The sequence below is a fragment of the Thamnophis sirtalis genome, unplaced genomic scaffold, assembly GCF_051295495.1.
Source record: "Thamnophis sirtalis isolate CommonGarterSnake01/CBP01778 unplaced genomic scaffold, rThaSir2_p1.2 scaffold_11, whole genome shotgun sequence".
NCBI classification, from domain to species: Eukaryota; Metazoa; Chordata; class Lepidosauria; order Squamata; family Natricidae; genus Thamnophis; species Thamnophis sirtalis.
Window position 1 is genome coordinate 2483180 of NW_028261391.1, and position 18580 is coordinate 2501759.

At 51.2% G+C, this 18580-nt stretch overlaps 1 protein-coding gene across 8 annotated transcripts in view; it reads left to right on the top strand.

Annotated features, from left to right (window-relative positions):
- The window catches only part of TNK2 (tyrosine kinase non receptor 2), a 101957-nt gene that overhangs the window by 51760 nt on the left and 31617 nt on the right, over positions 1 to 18580 (top strand). For all 8 annotated transcript variants that reach the window (XM_087725033.1, XM_087725031.1, XM_087725032.1 and 5 more), the window contains 8 exons: positions 544 to 721; positions 1720 to 1790; positions 3516 to 3728; positions 4279 to 4431; positions 5390 to 5667; positions 6478 to 6604; positions 7481 to 7627; positions 8703 to 8797. In XM_087725033.1, the coding sequence (XP_087581159.1) occupies positions 544 to 721; positions 1720 to 1790; positions 3516 to 3728; positions 4279 to 4431; positions 5390 to 5667; positions 6478 to 6604; positions 7481 to 7627; positions 8703 to 8797 (1262 nt within the window). The remainder of the gene's footprint in view (positions 1 to 543; positions 722 to 1719; positions 1791 to 3515; positions 3729 to 4278; positions 4432 to 5389; positions 5668 to 6477; positions 6605 to 7480; positions 7628 to 8702; positions 8798 to 18580) is intronic.

Genomic DNA, 18580 nt, shown 5'->3' on the forward strand with positions numbered 1-18580 from the left:
TGATCTAGAACAAACAACCCCCAACCTTATGGGACCAGTTTCGGAAGAAAAATGGTCTTCTACGCACCATGTTTCCACATGCAACCTAGTTCCTGAGCATGTAGAGATGAAGCTTCACTTGCTCGCCCACTACTTGTGCGTTCCTGGAGGTTGGGGGCCTCCTGATCTAGAATGGATGTTCTCCAGCCATGGCAACTTAAAGACCGATGGACTTCAACTCCCAGAATTCCCCAGCCAGAATTCTGGGCGTTGGTCCACAGGTTGCACACGCTTGAGCCTAGAACGTCTGCAGGGTTCCACTAACAAGTGTAATAATAAACACTTCCTCCAGAAGTTCTCTAGAACTTCCAGGATGGTCTACAGATGGTCGTATTATTAGCCTGGCTTGTGTTTTGGTGTCTTCTCCTCCCTGGGGGGAAACTCTTAGCTCCGCCAGAGGGTTTAGGAGGAACGTGGTATTCCTTGAAGGAGCACGACCTTCCTGAATTTACTCCTAGGAGTAGTAGTAGTCCTCGTGGGTCTGATGTGGGTCTTCTTTTCCAGAAGCTGAACTGTGGCATGCAGGCGGATGAAGGGACCGACTGGTTACTCGAGCTCCTCACCGAAGTCCAGCTTCAGCAGTATTTCCTCCGGATCCGCGATGACCTCAACGTCACTCGCCTGTCGCACTTCGAGTATGTCAAGAATGAGGATCTGGAGAAAATCGGGATGGGGAGACCGGGTGAGTGGTCCTTCAGCCCATGCCACCTCTCTGGATCCGGCAGTTTTGCAAAATTAGGTCATCGTCATCATTTAACGACTCCATAATCCTTCGCGGCGTAGAATGGAGTTAGCAGAGTGTTTACTGGCCGGATGCCCTCCATGTCGCCAATGCAGAGTTTTTGTTCAGCAGATATATTTTTGCAAAATCAGGTGGGAGATATTACAGGGATTTATAATTTTGCAACTGTCCAAAATTTCTTTCGCTAAGTGAGACAGTTATTAAGTGGGCTTTGCCTCACTTTACGACCTTTCCTGCCACGATCGTTAAGCAAATCCCTGCAGTTGTTAAGCGAGTCACAGGGTTGTTAAGTGAATCTGGATTCCCCCATTGACTTTGCTGGTCAAAAGGGATCACGTGACCCTGAGAAACCACAACCGTCATAAATATGAGTCAGTTGCCAGACCATAGGGCTGCTGCAACGGACGTTAAGTGTGAAAAACCACTTTTTCAGCCCCGCTGTAACTTCGAGCTGCCACTAAACGAACTGTTTTAATTCGAGGCCTACCTACAACGCAGAAGACTAATTTTAAAGCCAATTTTTCCATGTACCGGTAGTCCTCAACTTACGACCACAGTGGAGCCCACGAATTCTGTTGTTAAGCAAGTTAAATGAGTGCCAAGCAAGACAGTTCGATGAGTTGTGTCCTGTTTTACGACCATTTTTGCCACAGCTAAGCAAACCATCACAGTTGTTAAGTGAATCACTCGGTTGTTAAGTGAATCTGAATCTAAGTCAAGGACTAGCTTGTAAGCAAACTTTGAGAACTTCTAATTCAGTATTTTCCAACTGGGTGGATTAGATTAAAACTGAGCTCGTAGCGCCAACTTTCTATAATGTTGGTGGAATTACCGAGTCCCGAAAAACTTCCGACACGGAGCAAATACGTAGAATGGAACATTTGCCGAGGAGTTGATTTCTTCCTGGTTTTGTGACCGCTTGTTGTTCATTTCTGTAGGGCAGAGACGCCTCTGGGAGGCTGTGAAGAGGAGGAAGGCTGTGTGCAAACGGAAATCCTGGATGAGCAAGGTGAGAGAGGGGCCTCCTGAGGACTGGAAACTTGGCAGAAACTTTAAAAAGGAAAACAGAAAGGTTTATAGAACCGTCTTGAAGGAGGGCGCTTTGGGCAGGGTGCAGGGGTCATAGTAATGTAGGAGAAAGGAACCAATCATCTTGTCAGACCATGATTTGGTTAATGCTGGGATGGCTCACCACCAGGAAATCCCAAGACCCCTACGTAACTTGGGAAAGTGGAAATTACACTCTCTTAAGAAAAGACAAAGGCAATTTTGATTGTCAAGAAAACACAATCAGTTAATAAAATACCTTTTCGGAAAAAAAATTCCAGAGTTAAGGATTAGGTGTATCACACTACAGGTAGTCCTCAACTTACGACCACAATTGAACCCAAAATTTACGTCGTTAAGTGAGCCATTTGTTCAGCGAGTTTTACCCCATTGAATCACTGCAGTTGATTAAGTTAGTAACCCAGTTGTTAAGTGAATCTGGCTTCTCCATTGACTTGCCAGAGGGGGAATCACGTAACCCCGGGACACAGCAACCGTCATAAGTACGAACCAGTTGCCAAGCATCTGAATTTTGATCACGTGATCACCGGGACGCTGGAAAGGTCATAGGTGTGAAAAATGGTCATAGGTCAGTTCCGGTGTAACTTGGAACGGTCAGTAAATGAACGGTTGTAAGTAGAGGACTACCTGTACTAAGTGAATACATAGAGGTGTGAGGTTGTCTACATCTAAGTTAAATCTTGCATCTAAGTGACAGATAAGGCACAACAGGAGAAAGAAGAAAGATAGGAGAAGAAAAATTAAACTGATAAAATCAGAACATTAAGAATGGAGGGTCAAAACCCTATTTTAGAGTTAGCTAGAGATTAAGGCACCAGGCTAGCTGCCAGGAGACAGTGAGTTCTAGTGCCACCTTAGGCAGGAAAGCCAGCTGGGTGACTTTGGGCCAATCACCAGGAGACGGGGAGTTCTAGTCCCGCCTTAGGTATGAAAGCCATCTGGGTGACTTTGGGCCAATCACCAGGAGACGGGGAGTTCTAGTCCCGCCTTAGGTATGAAAGCTAGCTGGGTGACTTTGGGTCAATCATTAGGCGACGGTGAGTTCTAGTCCCGCCTTAGGTATGAAAGCCATCTGGGTGACTTTGGGCCAATCACCAGGAGACGGGGAGTTCTAGTCCCGCCTTAGGTATGAAAGCTAGCTGGGTGACTTTGGGTCAATCATTAGGCGACGGTGAGTTCTAGTCCCGCCTTAGGTATGAAAGCCATCTGGGTGACTTTGGGCCAATCACCAGGAGACGGGGAGTTCTAGTCCCGCCTTAGGTATGAAAGCCAGCTGGGTGACTTTGGGTCAATCATTAGGCGACAGTGAGTTCTAGTCCTACCTTAGGTATGAAAGCCATCTGGGTGACTTTGGGCCAATCACCAGGAGACGGTGAGTTCTAGTCCCGCCTTGGGCATGAAAGCCAGCTGGGTGACTTTGGGCCAATCGCCAGGAGACGGTGAGTTCTAGTCCCGCCTTCGGCAGGAAAGCCACCTGGGTGACTTTGGGTCTCTCTCTTAGCCCAACCTACCTCACAGGATCGTTGTTGTGTGGGAAATAGGAGGAGGAAGGCATATTAGATTGTAGACAGGATAAAAATAAATTAAGAAAAAAACCAGACTCGCGCTCTTTCACAACTTCGGTCCCCGGTGTTCTCCCCTGATGCCCCTTTTGCCCTCCCCACAGGTCTTCAGCGGGAAGCGCCCCGACTCAGAGATGCTGCCCTTGCCCCCGGGTCTCCTGAGCAAGCAGCCGAGCCCGGTGGCCCTGGAAGAGGCCCAGCAGCAGGCCCTGACCTGCCTCATTAGCGAGAAGGACCTGGTGCTGCTGGAGAAACTGGGCGACGGTTCTTTTGGGGTGGTGCGCCGCGGGGAGTGGTGCGCCCCATCAGGCAAGGTGGTAAGCGACTACGGGGGGGTGCTGCTTGCGGCCTGCCTTATTTTATTTAAGTTGAGTCCAAGAGCGGACTTAGGTAGCGGATTTTAACTAAGAGAAGACTTACTCCTGGGAGTAAGTTCAGTCCAAGAGTGGACTTAGGGACCGGATTTTATGACCTTTAAAGCCCTACATAGCTTGGGACCTGGATATCTGCGAGACTGCCTCCTGCCACATACCTCCCAACGACCCATAAGAGCTCACAGGCTGGGCCTCCTCCGGGTGCCGTCGACTGGGCAATGCCGGTTGGCGACTACTCGGGGGAGGTCTTTCTCTGTAGCTGCCCCGGCCCTGTGGAACGATCTCCCCACAGTGTGAGTCTGTGTGTGGGTTCGTGTGCGCGTGGCAGTGGTGGGTTTCAAAAATTTCTGGAACCCCTTCTGTAGGTGTGGCCTGCTTTCCGGGGGTCCACTGGTGGAACCTCTTCTAACCGGTTCGGAAGATTTGACGAACCGGTTCTACCGAACTGGTGCGAACCCGTAGGAACCCACCTCTGCCCCTTTCCCTTCCGCAGCTGAACGTGGCCGTCAAGTGCCTGAAGACGGAGGTGCTGAACCAGCCGGAGGCCCTGGACGACTTCATCCGCGAGGTCAACGCCATGCATTCCCTCGACCACGCCAACCTCATCCGCCTCTACGGGGTGGTCCTCTCCAACCCCATGAAGATGGTGAGGGACCCGCGGGGACTCCAAAAGAGGCTCCAGGGGAAGGCGCCCCGCGTGGGGCTCCGGGGGTTGCAGGGTCATCAGCAGATGGGACAATGCTCGTTCTTCACTCATCCGTGCAGTCTGATCTTGGTAGGGATAGTCCTCGACATAACGACCGTAAGTCACGGGCTTAAGATGGTTGTTAAGCGAGGCACGATGTGATTGCACCTCCTTTTGCAACCTTTTGTGACAGTCGCTAAGTGAACCAGAGGTCATTAAGCGTGTCACAGCAATCGTTAAGCATAGCCAACAGTCATTAAGCAAATCCAGGCTCTCGTTAAGCATAGCCAGAAGTCATTAAGCGAGTCCCGGCAGTCATTAAGCATACCCAGCAGTCGTTAAGCAAGCCTCAGGAGTAGTTAAGCATACCCAGCAGTCATTAAGCGAGTCCTGGCAGTCGTTCAGCACACCCAGCGGTCGTTAAGCGAGTTTCAGCAGTAGTTAAGCATACCAGTGGTCGTTAAGTGAGTTCCAGCAGTCTGTAAGCATAACCAGTGATCGTTAAGTGAGTCCCAGTAGTCTTTAAGTGAGTCCCGGCAGTCGTTAAGCAAGTCCTGGCAGTTATTAAGCATAACTGGCAGTCATTTAGTGGGTCCTGGAAGTCATTCAGCATACCAGCGGTCATTAAGCGAGTCCTGGCAGTCATTAAGCATAACCGGCAGTCATTAAGCGAGTCGTGGCAGTCGTTCAGCATATCCAGCAGTCATTAAGCGAGTCCCGGCAGTTGTTCATACCCAGAAGTCGTTAAGCGAGTCCCGGCAGTCGTTAAGCATACCCAGCAATAATTAAGCATACCCAGCAGCCATTAAGCGAGTCGTTAAACCTGCCTGTAATGGCGACACCCACGCGGTTTGTCTTGTGGGCGTGGCTTCTTGTGCCTGGGGGTGGCTTCCTAACCCCGCTTCTTGTGGCCGCCCAGGTGACCGAACTGGCCCCACTGGGCTCCCTGCTGGACCGCCTGCGGAAGAACCTGAGCCACTTCCTGATCGCCACCCTCTGCCACTATGCCATCCAGATCGCCCGCGGGATGGCCTACCTGGAGTCCAAGCGCTTCATCCACCGCGATCTGGCCGCCCGCAACATCCTGCTGGCGGCCAACGACCTGGTCAAGATCGGCGACTTCGGCCTCATGCGGGCCCTGCCCAAAAACAACGACCACTACATTATGCAGGAGCACCGCAAGGTCCCTTTCGCCTGGTGAGCCTCCCCTCCCCTCCCCCCTTGCCCAGGACAGCGGGCTGCATTTGCACAACACCCGCCCGCTGTGATCCTCCTGTCGTTGCTATGACGGGCCCTGCGTCCCTTCGGAGCTTGCCCGTTTTCTTAAAGGCGTTTCGATAACTATCTATCATCGGTGCTAGAAGGGAATGGGATGGGGAGGAAGGAGGGAGAAGGAGAGGAGGACTGCGGAGGACTTGTGCCTTAACCACTAGAGTAGTGGTGGGGAACCTTTTCAGTACCCGAGTGCCGAAAAGATCGTACGGAAATGTCGCATACTCGTCGGGGCCGCACTCCGGGAAAGCTGAACTTCCGGGTTCCAGCACTCAACGCGCGCCCAACGGTCAGCTGGCTGGCACACATATGCAGGCTGCCACGCGTGCAAAGGAAAAGCCAAACTTACAGGGTTTGGCATGCATGCGCACACCGGTTTTCGGCACTGCCACCTGTGTGAAGGACAGCTGATTGTCATGCGTGCATGGAAGACAAACGGACAAGGCTGCATGTGCCGGGTGACACGGCTCGGCGTGCCACTCTGGGCGTGCGTGCCATGGGTTGGCCATCCCGGCACTGAGCATGCATCCCTGACTCTTTCACTGAGCAGGTGAAGCGTTGAGGACTCGCTCACAGGTTGATGGGGATCAGAGGACCCCATTCTTTTTGGACGGTGGGAGTGAGTTATGGGACCGGTGGGTCTGGGCCTTGGGATGGCGAGGGCATGACCCCCTCTCTTTCTGCTTTCTCTCCCCCACCTGGGCTGCCCCCCCCCCCCCCCCCGTCCTGGATCAGGTGCGCCCCGGAAAGTCTGAAGACGCGCACCTTCTCCCACGCCAGCGACACCTGGATGTTCGGAGTGACTCTCTGGGAAATGTTCACCTACGGGCAGGAACCATGGGTTGGCCTTAACGGCAGCCAGGTATGACGGGGAAAGGCGCGGTGCGTGTGTGCAGACAGTCCTCGAGTTACGACCACAGCGGACCCCAAAATGTCTGTCTCTCCTAAGCGAGGCAAATTGAGTTGAGTTCTGCCCGCCCCCAATTTTATGACTTTTCTTGCCATCGTCGTTAAGTGGATCGCTGCAGTTATTAAGATAGTAACCCGGCCATTCAGGGAATCCAGCTTCCCCCTTTGATTTCGCTCCCTCGAGGTTTGCAAATTTATGACCCTGCGATGGTCATAAATGTGAGTACGTTGCTTAGCGGCTGAATTTTTATTGCCAGAAGTCCTCAACTTATGACCATAATTGAGCCCAACATTACTGTTGTTAAGCGAGAGAGTTGTTAAGTGAGTTTTGCCCGATTTTACGAGCTTCCTGGCCACAGTTGTTAAGTGAATTGCCACACTTGATAAATTAGTAACCCGGTTGTTAAGTGAACCGGGCTTCCTCGTTGAGTTTGCTAGTCAGAAGGTCACAAAAGGGGGATCACCTGACCCCGGGACACTGCAACCGTCATAAGTATGAACCAGATGCCAAGCGTATGAATTTTGATTGCGTGACCTTGCGGATGTGGCAATGGTCGTAACTATGAAACATGGTCATAAGACACTTCTTTTTGGTGGCTGTTGTAACTTCGGTCATTAAACAAACTGTTGTAAGTCGAGGACTCCCTCTCCTTGATCACGGGGAGACTGTATAAGTTCCTTCTTTTCCCTGCCTTTGTAATTTGGAATGGTCGTTAAACAAACGTTCGTAAGCCGAGGACAATCTGTAACGCTTCTGAGGCTGGATCTGGCAACTTTCTAACCTTGAAAACCGACTGGCTCTCCTAAATCCTGCTTTTCTCCCAATAAGATCCTGCACAAGATCGATAAGGAAGGCGAGCAACTCGCCCGGCCCGAAGATTGTCCGCAGGATATTTACAACGTCATGTTGCAGTGTTGGGCGCACAAACCGGAAGATCGGCCCACCTTCGTGGCTCTGCGGGATTTCCTCCTGGAGGTAAGCGGCAAAGACCTGGTCACCATCACCCACGCTCCGATCACTTCCCGTCTTGACTACTGCCTTGCTCTCCGTGTGGGGCGGCCCTTGAAAGCTATCCAAAACCTTTTGTTCGGGTTCCAATGGATGCCCTAATTAAATCATGAGCCTTGAGCCAAGTGTCAAAAGAAATCCAGTTATTTATTAGGAGCAACATGTCCTCAGGTCCCCAAGTGAAGGCGGCTCTGACCTCACGCAATTTACGGCCCAACTCTGACCACATTTCCCCACCTCCCCGCGGGGTGTGTCATAAATCCCTTTCCCCAAAAAGCACTTTTCACAGGCTGGGGAGATCACGCCCCTCTGCCTGTTTCGGGTAACCTCGGATACAGCCTTGAGAAAAGTATGCCTGGAATGTGGTTGTGGCCGCTGTGCTGGTGCTGCTCCGTCAGTTTGACCCCCTCTTGACTATGGCAACTCGAGAGCAGGCCAGGAATGCTTTGCTAGTTGACACCTTTCATGGGTTCAAAATGCAGCAGCCTGCGTACTCGACTTACGACCACAACTGAGGCCAAAGTTTCTGTTGCTGAATGAGACATTTAAGTGCGTTTTGCCCCCCATTTTACGACTTTTTCCTGCCACAGTTGTTAAGTGGATCCCTGGAGCTTTTCAAAATTGTCTGAAACAGCATAGAGTCTGCTGCTCGAGCAGAGGGTTGGACTAGAAGACCTCTAAGGTCCCTTCCGGCTCTATCCTGATTCTGACTAGTTGTTAAGCAAGTAACACGGCCGTTAAGCGAATCTGGCTTCCCCACTGACTTTGCACGTCAGAAGGTCGCAAAAGGGGAATCGCGTGATACCTCTCCCCTCCCGGACACTGCCACCGTCATAAATACGAGTCACTTGCCAAGCGTCTGACCATAGGGATGTTGCGACGGTTATAAGTGTGGAGAGAAGGGTGAAAAAGTGACTTTTTTCAGTGCCTTTGTTAAGCTGACTGGTCGTCGAATGGTCGCTAAGCGAACCTGTCGGACGTCGAAGAATACCCGTAATTTGGTTCAGAGGTGACACCTGTCAATCTTCACTTTCTCTCCCAGGCTCAACCCACAGATATGCGGGCTCTGCAGGATTTCGAAGAACCGGACAAGCTTTTGATCCAGATGAACGATATAATTACAGTCATCGAAGGAAGGTATTCCTTATCATCTTATCTTTCCTCCCGCCTTCGTTACTTGCACACACAGCTCAGCGTACCAGACGTGCCTTATGCTGCTTCCTCTTTTCCCATAACAACAGCCCTGTGAGGTTGGATGGGCTGAGAAAGGCAAACTGGCCTAAACTCTCCCGGGGTTCTGACCCGAGGCTTCCCAAGATCACGAAGCCGACTCCTCGTCCCGATAAAACCCCTTTTTTATTTAGTTTTAAATTCCTCTCCAGCAAAGTCCCGGCCGACAGTCTTTCGTGAGATTTCACAACTACAGACCTTATCGGGCTTGGAGAGCTGCCAGGCCGATATCTTCTAAACGCCATGCTGTAGCAGCAATTCCTTGGCCGGAAGTCAGGAGCAGATCTTCACTCTTAATGAATTGGACTCATGGTCTCCTGCAAACTCCACTCCCCTTTCTCCCCTCTTTTATCCCCTATGGCAGTGTTTCTCAACCTTGACAACTTGAAAGATGTCCGGACTTCAACTCCCAGAATTCCCCAGCCAGCCTTCGCTGGCTGGGGAATTCTGGGAGTTGAAGTCCGGACATCTTTCAAGTTGCCAAGGTTGAGAAACACTGCCCTATGGGAGGGGCCATTCACCATCCACCTGTGGCCTTTACTCCCGAATCGGCCCTTGTTCCTTAGCTGATCCTTTCGTCTGGCAGCTCTGTGCATGTGCACACTGGGAACAGGCTCCTGCTGTTCTTCTGCCTCACTGATGTCTGACTCCGGAGGAAGCTGATAACCGTCGGACGGCCCTGGCCCCCCTCTCTGCCTCCGACGCAGAGCCCTCGTCCGAGCCTTCCCCAGACTCCAGGACTGGCCCATCTTCCTCCCCAACCTCCTCACGCTCCGAATCTGCCGCCAGTTCCGATGGCCGATGGCGGGCCACAACACCCAGCCACTTAAAGCGGGACTAGAACTCGCCATCTCCTAGCGATTGGTCCATCCGTCAGCAAGCCAGCTTTTCATGGCGGAAAGATGGAACTACAACTCCCTTTTTTGCTGGGCGATTGGCCAAAGTTCACCCAGTCGGGCTTTTATACCTGTGGGACTAGAACTCCCAGCCCTCCTGGTGATTGGCCAAATGTCACCCGGCAGCTGGCTTTCATACCGAAGGTGGTACTAGAACTCACAATCTCCTGGTGATTGTCACCCAGTTGTCTTCCATGGCTAAAGCTGGGCTAAAGCTCACTGTCTCCTGGGGATTGGCCCAAAGTTCACCCGGCAGGTTTCATACTTAAGGTGGGACTAGAACTTCCTGTCTCCCGGTTTCCAGCCTGGTGTCCTGACCACCAGATTCAACCTGGCAGTGGGAAGAGTGGCGCTGGTTTTGAAGATGTGACGATTCTTGGTTTGTTTGCGGTGAGCAGAATTTTAGAGTTTGCTTCCTCCGCCCCTTTTGCTCTTTAATCACAATTTCCCAGCCCTCCACCTCCTCCTCCTCTTCTCCACAAATGACATTTCCTTGTAGCCCTGATGATGTTACCTAGTTGGGTCATGAAATGTCTTCAAGAAAACCACAAGCTCAGAGAGGATCCCATAGTCGTCCTCTCTTTTTCTTTCAGTCGTCTCCTTCTCTTCTTCCTCCTCCTTCCCTCCCACTCCTCCTCCTCTTCCTCCCAGCAAACCCCACTCCCTTCTAGCATTGATGATGTTACATAGTTGGGTCATGAAATGTCTTCAAGAAAACCACCTCCTCTTCTTCTTTTCCTCCTCCTCCTCCTCCTCCTCCTCCTCCTCCTCTTCTTCTTTTCCTTCTCCTCCTCTTCCTCCTCAAACCCCACTCCCTTTTAGCACTGATGATGTTACCTAGTTGGGTCATGAAACGTCTGCAAAAAAACCCACCCAGTTCAGGGAGCACCAAGGACCCCACAATCCTACTCCCACTCCCCATCTCCCCCTCCTTCACTGCATAAACCCCATTCCCTTCTAGCACTGATGATGTTACCTAGTTGGGTCATGAAACGTCTGCACGGAAACCACCAAGCTCAGAGAGCACCAAGGACCCCACAGTCCTCCTCCTACTTCCTCCTCTCTCTCTTTCTTTCAATCCTCTCCTTCTCTTTTCCTTCTCTTCCTTCTCCTTTTACTCTCCTCCTCCTCTTCATTCTTCCTCCTCCTCCCTTCATTCACTACCACCATTCTTTCTCCTCTTCCTCTTCCCCCCTCTATCCCTTCCCAATGCCCTTGTTTTACAGGCAGCCTGGTCGGATGAGGGACCCCAACTCATAAGAAGGGGGGCTGGTGGGGGCGAAGGGCCCGTTGTACTAATGGTTTCCAAAAGTATGGGATTCCTACTGCTACATTTCCTGGGTGCCTAGATGGACCAGGACAGTAGTCCTCGAACTTTGAACCCGAAATGTACGTTGCTAAGTGAGACACTTGTTTAAGTGAGCCTTGCCCCCATTGTACGACCTTTCTTGCCCCCGTTGTTAAGTGAGTCGCTGCAATTGTTAAGTCAGTAACAAGGTTGTTAAGTGAGTCCGGCTTCCCCGTTGACTCGGCTTGTCGGAAGGTCGCGAAAGGGGCATCGCGTGACCCCCGGGACACTGCAACCGTCATAAGTATGAGTCAGTCGCCAAGCATCTGAATTTCAGTCGCGTGACTATGTGGGAATGCTGCGACGGTCGTAAATGTGAAAAACAGTCTTAAGTCTCTTTTTTTTAGCACTTCTAACCTTGTAAGACGAAGACTTACATTCCAGAGCGTAATAATTCTTGCCTTCAAATAACATTTTCCCTGTATCGAGTGGCCTTCCTTCCTTCCCTAAGGGTTCATAAGACAACAGAAAGGGAGTTTAAAACAAACTTTAATTGTTAACTTCAGGAAAACTCAGATCTTTCTTTTTAATTATGGCTAGATGACAGATTATTAGAGTTGGAAGGGACCTTGGAGGTCATCTAGTCCAACCCCCTGCCTAAGCAGGAAGACCCTACACCATTTCTGACAGGTGGCAGCCCAGCTTCTTCTTCAAAGCCTCCTGGGATGAAGCTCCCACAACTTCCGAAGGCAACTTCTGTTCCATCGAACATGGAATGACAGAGTTGGAAGGGACCTTGGAGGTCATCTAGTCCGACCCCTCGCCCAAGCAGGAGACCCTACACTGATGGCAGTCCACTCTCTTCTTGGAAGCCTCCAGGGATGAAGCTCCCACAACTTCCGAAGGCAACTTCTGTTCCGTCGAATATGGAATGACAGAGTTGGAAGGGACCTTGGAGATCATCTAGTCTGACCCCTCGCCCAAGCAGGAGACCCTACACTGATGGCAGTCCAGTCTCTTCTTGAAAGCCTCCAGGGATGAAGCTCCCACAACCTCCGAAGGCAACTTCTGTTCCACCAAATATGGAATAACAGAGTTGGAAGGGACCTTAGAGGTCATCTAGTCTGACCCCCTGCCTAAGCAGGAGACCCTACACCATTTCTGACCGATGGCAGCCCAGTTTCTTCTTGAAAGCCTCCAGGGATGAAGCTCCCACAACTTCTGAAGGCAACTTCTGTTCCATGGGTTGATTGCTCTCACTGTCAGAAAATTCCTCCTTGTTTCCAGGTTGAATCTCTCCTTGTTCAGTTTCCATCCATTCTTCCTTCTCTGGTCTTCGGGGGCTTTGGAGAATAACTTGACCCCCTCCTCTCTGGGGCAGCCCCCCCAAATATTGGAAGATGCTCTCCTGTCTCCCGTAGTCCTTCTTTTCATTCAACTAGACATTCCCAGTTCCTGCAACCGTTCCTCATACGTTTGAGCCTCCAGTCCCCTCATCATCCTTGTTGCTCTTCTCTGCACTCTTTCTAGAGTCTCCACATCTTTTTAATAGTATCATGAGCCAGATTTAATTCTCACAAGCCAAGGCCGGGCGGGGAAGCGCCACATAGACGAAGTAGAGGAACGAGGAGGACAGCGAGAAAAAGAAGAGAGCGGCCAGCAACAACCGCCGGGGAAGCCGCCAGGGCCTCCAAGGGCTCCGCTTCCAGCGCATGGTCTGCCCCCTCCTCGCCTTGCTTCCAGGCGAGCCGACTGAGACGAGAAAGGAGAAAGAGGCGGAGGCGTTCACTGAGGGGACGGCTGACTCGGGGAGGTGGCGGAGGTGGTGTAGTAGCTGCAGCGATCATGGCCCCCGGCCGCTGCGCGGCCCGGTGCCAGGTACTCCACGGCCCGGCACCGGTCCGCGGACCGGGGGTTGAGGACCACTGCCTTAGCCGATCCCTTCGTCTGGCAGCTCTGCGCATGCGCACACTGGGAACAGGCTCCTGCTGTTCTTCTGCCTCACTGCTGTCTGACTCCGGAGGAAGCTAATAACTGTCGGACGGCCCTGGCCCCCCTCTCTGCCTCCGACGCAGAGCCCTCGTCCGAGCCTTCCCCAGACTCCAGGACTGGCCCATCTTCCTCCCCAACCTCCTCACTCTCCGAATCTCCTGCCAGTTCCGATGGCGGGCCACAACACCCAGCCACTTTCATGCCTAAAGCGGGACTAGAACTCACCATCTCCTAGCGATTGGTCCATCCGTCAGCAAGCCAGATTTTCATGCCGGAAAGATGGAACTACAACTCCCTTTTTTTTCTGGGCGATTGGCCAAAGTTCACCCAGTCGGGCTTTTATACCTAACGTGGGACTAGAACTCCCAGCCCTCCTGGTGAGTGGCCGAATGTCACCCGGCAGCTGGCTTTCATACCAAAGGTGGTACTAGAACTCACAATCTCCTGGCGATTGTCACCCAGTTGTCTTTCCATGGCTAAAGCTGGGCTAAAGCTCACTGTCTCCTGGGGATTGGCCCAAAGTTCACCCGGCAGGTTTCATACTTAAGGTGGGACTAGAACTTCCTGTCTCCCGGTTTCCAGCCTGGTGTCCTGACCACCAGATTCAACCTGGCAGTGGGAAGAGTGGCGCTGGTTTTGAAGATGTGACGATTCTTGGTTTGTTTGCAGTGAGCAGAATTTTAGAGTTTGCTTCTTCTGCCCCCTTTTGCTCTTTAATCACAATTTCCCAGCCCTCCTCCTCCTCCTCTTCTCCACAAATGACATTTCCTTGTAGCCCTGATGATGTTACCTAGTTGGGTCATGAAATGTCTTCAAGAACACCACAAGCTCAGAGAGCAATAAGGATCCCATAGTCGTCCTCTCTTTTTCTTTCAGTCGTCTCCTTCTCTTCTTTCTCCTCCTTCCCTCCCACTCCTCCTCTTTCTCCCAGCAAACCCCACTCCCTTCTAGCATTGATGATGTTACATAGTTGGGTCATGAAATGTCTTCAAGAAAACCACCAAGCTCAGAGAACACCAAGGACCCCGCAGTCCTCCCCCTCCTTCACTGCATAAACCCGACTCCCTTCTAGCACTGATGATGTTCCCTAGTTGGGTCATGAAACGTCTGCACGAAAACCACCTAGCTCAGAGAGCACCAAGGACCCCATAGTTCTTCTCCTCCTCCTCCTATTCTTCTTCTTTTCCTTCTCCTCCTCCTCTCCTCCTCCTCCTCCTCCTCCTCCTCCTCCTCTTCTTTTCCTTCTCCTCTTCCTCCTCCTCCTCCTCCTCTTCTTTTTCTTCTTCTTTTCCTTCTCCTCCTCTTCCTCCTCCTCCTCCTACTCAAACCCGACTCCCTTCTAGCACTGATGATGTTCCCTAGTTGGGTCATGAAACGTCTGCAAGAAAACCACCAAGCTCAGAGAGCAGAAAGGACTCCTCCTCTTCTTCCTCCTCCTCCTCCTCCTCCTGCTCCTCCTCCTCCTCCTCCTCTCCACAATCCCCACTTCCTTCTAGCACTGATGATGTTCCCTAGTTGGGTCATGAAACGTCTGCACGAAAACCACCTAGCTCAGAGAGCACCAAGGACCCCATAGTTCTTCTCCTCCTCCTCCTATTCTTCTTCTTTTCCTTCTCCTCCTCCTCCTCCTCCTCCTCCTCCTCCTCCTCCTCCTCTTCTTTTCCTTCTCCTCTTCCTCCTCCTCCTCCTCCTCTTCTTTTTCTTCTTCTTTTCCTTCTCCTCCTCTTCCTCCTCCTCCTCCTACTCAACCCGACTCCCTTCTAGCACTGATGATGTTCCCTAGTTGGGTCATGAAACGTCTGCAAGAAAACCACCAAGCTCAGAGAGCAGAAAGGACTCCTCCTCTTCTTCCTCCTCCTCCTCCTGCTCCTGCTCCTCCTCCTCCTCCTCCTCTCCACAATCCCCACTTCCTTCTAGCACTGATGATGTTCCCTAGTTGGGTCATGAAACGTCTGCACGAAAACCACCTAGCTCAGAGAGCACCAAGGACCCCATAGTTCTTCTCCTCCTCCTCCTATTCTTCTTCTTTTCCTTCTCCTCCTCCTCCTCCTCCTCCTCCTCCTCCTCCTCCTCCTCCTCCTCCTCCTCCTCCTCCTCTTCTTTTCCTTCTCCTCTTCCTCCTCCTCCTCCTCCTCTTCTTTTTCTTCTTCTTTTCCTTCTCCTCCTCTTCCTCCTCCTCCTCCTACTCAAACCCGACTCCCTTCTAGCACTGATGATGTTCCCTAGTTGGGTCATGAAACGTCTGCAAGAAAACCACCAAGCTCAGAGAGCAGAAAGGACTCCTCCTCTTCTTCCTCCTCCTCCTCCTGCTCCTGCTCCTCCTCCTCCTCCTCCTCTCCACAATCCCCACTTCCTTCTAGCACTGATGATGTTCCCTAGTTGGGTCATGAAACGTCTGCACGAAAACCACCTAGCTCAGAGAGCACCAAGGACCCCATAGTTCTTCTCCTCCTCCTCCTATTCTTCTTCTTTTCCTTCTCCTCCTCCTCCTCCTCCTCCTCCTCCTCCTCCTCCTCCTCCTCCTCCTCCTCTTCTTTTCCTTCTCCTCTTCCTCCTCCTCCTCCTCCTCTTCTTTTTCTTCTTCTTTTCCTTCTCCTCCTCTTCCTCCTCCTCCTCCTACTCAAACCCGACTCCCTTCTAGCACTGATGATGTTCCCTAGTTGGGTCATGAAACGTCTGCAAGAAAACCACCAAGCTCAGAGAGCACCAAGGATCCCACAGTCCTCCTCCTCTTCCTCCTCTCTCTTTTTCTTTCAATCCTCTCCTTCTCTTTTCCTTCTCCTCTTCCTTCTCCTTGTACTCTCCTCCTCCTCCTCCTCCTCTTTATTCTTCCTCCTCCTCCCTTCATTCACTACCACCATTCTTTCTCCTCTTCCTCTTCCTCCCTCTATCCCTTCCCAATGCCCTTGTTTTACAAGCAGCCTGGTCGGATGAGGGACCCCAACTCATAAGAAGGGGGGCCGGGGGCGAAGGGCCCGTTGTACTAATGGTTTCCAAAAGTATGAGATTCCTACTGCTACATTTCCTGAGTGCCTAGATGGACCAGGACAGTAGTCCTCGACCTGTGACCGCAGTCGACCCCGAAATGTACGTTGCTAAGTGAGACACTTGTTTAAGTGAGCTGTGCCCCCTGTTTTACGACCTTTCTTGCCCCCGTTGTTAAATGAGTCGCTGCAATTGTTAAGTCAGTAACAAGGTTGTTAAGTGAGTCCGGCTTCCCCGTTGACTCGGCTTGTCGGAAGGTCGCGAAAGGGGCATCGCGTGACCCCCGGGACACTGCAACCGTCATAAGTATGAGTCAGTCACCCAGCATCTGAATTTCAGTCGCGTGACTATGTGGGAATGCTGCGACGGTCGTAAATGTGAAAAACAGTCTTAAGTCTCTTTTTTCAGCACTTCTAACCTTGTAAGACGAAGACTTACATTCCAGAGCGTAATAATTCTTGCCTTCAAATAACATTTTCCCTGTATCGAGTGGCCTTCCTTCCTTCCCTAAGGGTTCATAAGACAACAGAAAGGGAGTTTAAAACAAACTTTAATTGTTAACTTCAGGAAAACTCAGATCTTTCTTTTTAATTATGGCTAGATGTCAGATTATTAGAGTTGGAAGGGACCTTGGAGGTCATCTAGTCCAACCCCCTGCCTAAGCAGGAGACCCTGCACCATTTCTGACAGGTGGCAGCCCAGCTTCTTCTTCAAAGCCTCCTGGGATGAAGCTCCCACAACTTCCGAAGGACATGGAATAACAGAATTGGAAGGGATTTTGGAGGTCATCTAGTCCGACCCCTCGCCCAAGCAGGAGACCCTACACTGATGGCAGTCCAGTCTCTTCTTCAAAGCCTCCTGGGATGAAGCTCCCACAACTTCCGAAGGCAACCTCTGTTCCATCGAGCATGGAATAACAGAATTGGAAGGGACCTTGGAGGTCATCTAGTCTGACCCCCTAGCCCAAGCAGGAGACCCTACACTGATGGCAGTCCAGTCTCTTCTTGGAAGCCTCCAGGGATGAAGCTCCCACAACTTCCGAAGGCAACTTCTGTTCCGTCGAATATGGAATGACAGAGTTGGAAGGGACCTTGGAGGTCATCTAGTCTGACCCCCTGCCTAAGCAGGAGACCCTACACCATTTCTGATAGGTGGCAGTCCAGACTCTTCTTGAAAGCTTCCAGGGATGAAGCTCCCACAACTTCCGAAGGCAACTTCTGTCCCATGGGTTGATTGTTCTCACTGTCAGGAAATTCCTCCTTATTTCCAGGTTGAATCTCTCCTTGGTCAGTTTCCATCCAGTCTTCCTTCTCTGGTCTTCGGGGGCTTTGGAGAATAGCTTGACCCCCTCCTCTCTGTGGAAGCCCCCCAAATATTGGAAGATGCTATCATGTCTTCCCTAGTCCTTCTTTTCATTAAACTAGACATACCCAGTTCCTGCAACTGTTCTTCATACGTTTGAGCCACCAGCCCCCTCATCATCCTTGTTGCTCTTCTCTGCACTCTTTCTAGAGTCTCCACATCTTTTTAATAGTATCATGAGCCAGATTTAATTCCTCAGTGGGTTGTGTGAACGCCTCCAGTGCATTTGGTGAGCCCAGCCTGGGCGTGTTCTGGGATCTGAGCCAGTCTTCAGAAGATGACACAAACTTTACGGGAAGAAAGTTTTGGTTCACCACATTACAAAAAAGGATGTTGAGATTTCTAGTTGAATGAAAAGAAGGACTAGGGGAGACATGATAGCAGTCTTCCAATATCTCAGGGGCTGCCACAAAGAAGAGGGAGTCAAGCTATTCTCCAAGGCACCTGAGGGCAGAACAAGAAGCAATGGGTGGAAACTAATCAAGGAGAGAAGCAACTTAGAACTGAGGAGGAATTTCCTTAGAACAATTAATCAGTGGAACAGAATTTGCCTCCAGAAGCTGTGAATGCCCCAACACTGGAAGTCTTTAAGAAGATGTTGGACAGCCATTTGTCTGAAACGGTTTAGGGTTTCTTGCCTAGGCAGGGGGTTGGACTAGAGGACCTCCAAGGTCCCTTCCAACTCTGCTATTCTATATGGTAGCTGGAATTGGGCATGGCTGGTCTAGTGAAGAGAAGGACCAGGGGAGACATGATAGCAGTCTTCCAATATCTCAGGGGCTGCCCCAAAGAAGAGGGAGTCAAGCTATTCTCCAAGGCACCTGGGTGTAGAACAAGACGCAACGGGTGGAAATTAATCAAGGAGAGAAGCAACTTAGAACTAAGGAGAAATTTCCTGACAGTGGAAACAACCAGAGGAACTGCTTGCCACCAGAAGGTGTGGGTGTTTCATCACTGGAGGTTTTTAAGTGGAGAGACTGGACAGCCACTTCCTTGTCTGGAATGGCCTAGGATTTCCTGCTTGAGCAGGGGGTTGGACTAGAAGACCTCCAAGGTCCCCTCCAACTCTTTTTTTTTTATTCCGATTCCGAAAGTTACTTTAGGAAAATCCTGGGAAGTTGTGCAGTGGAAGCTGAGCCCTCAGCCACGTCCCTCATGCCGTCCTCC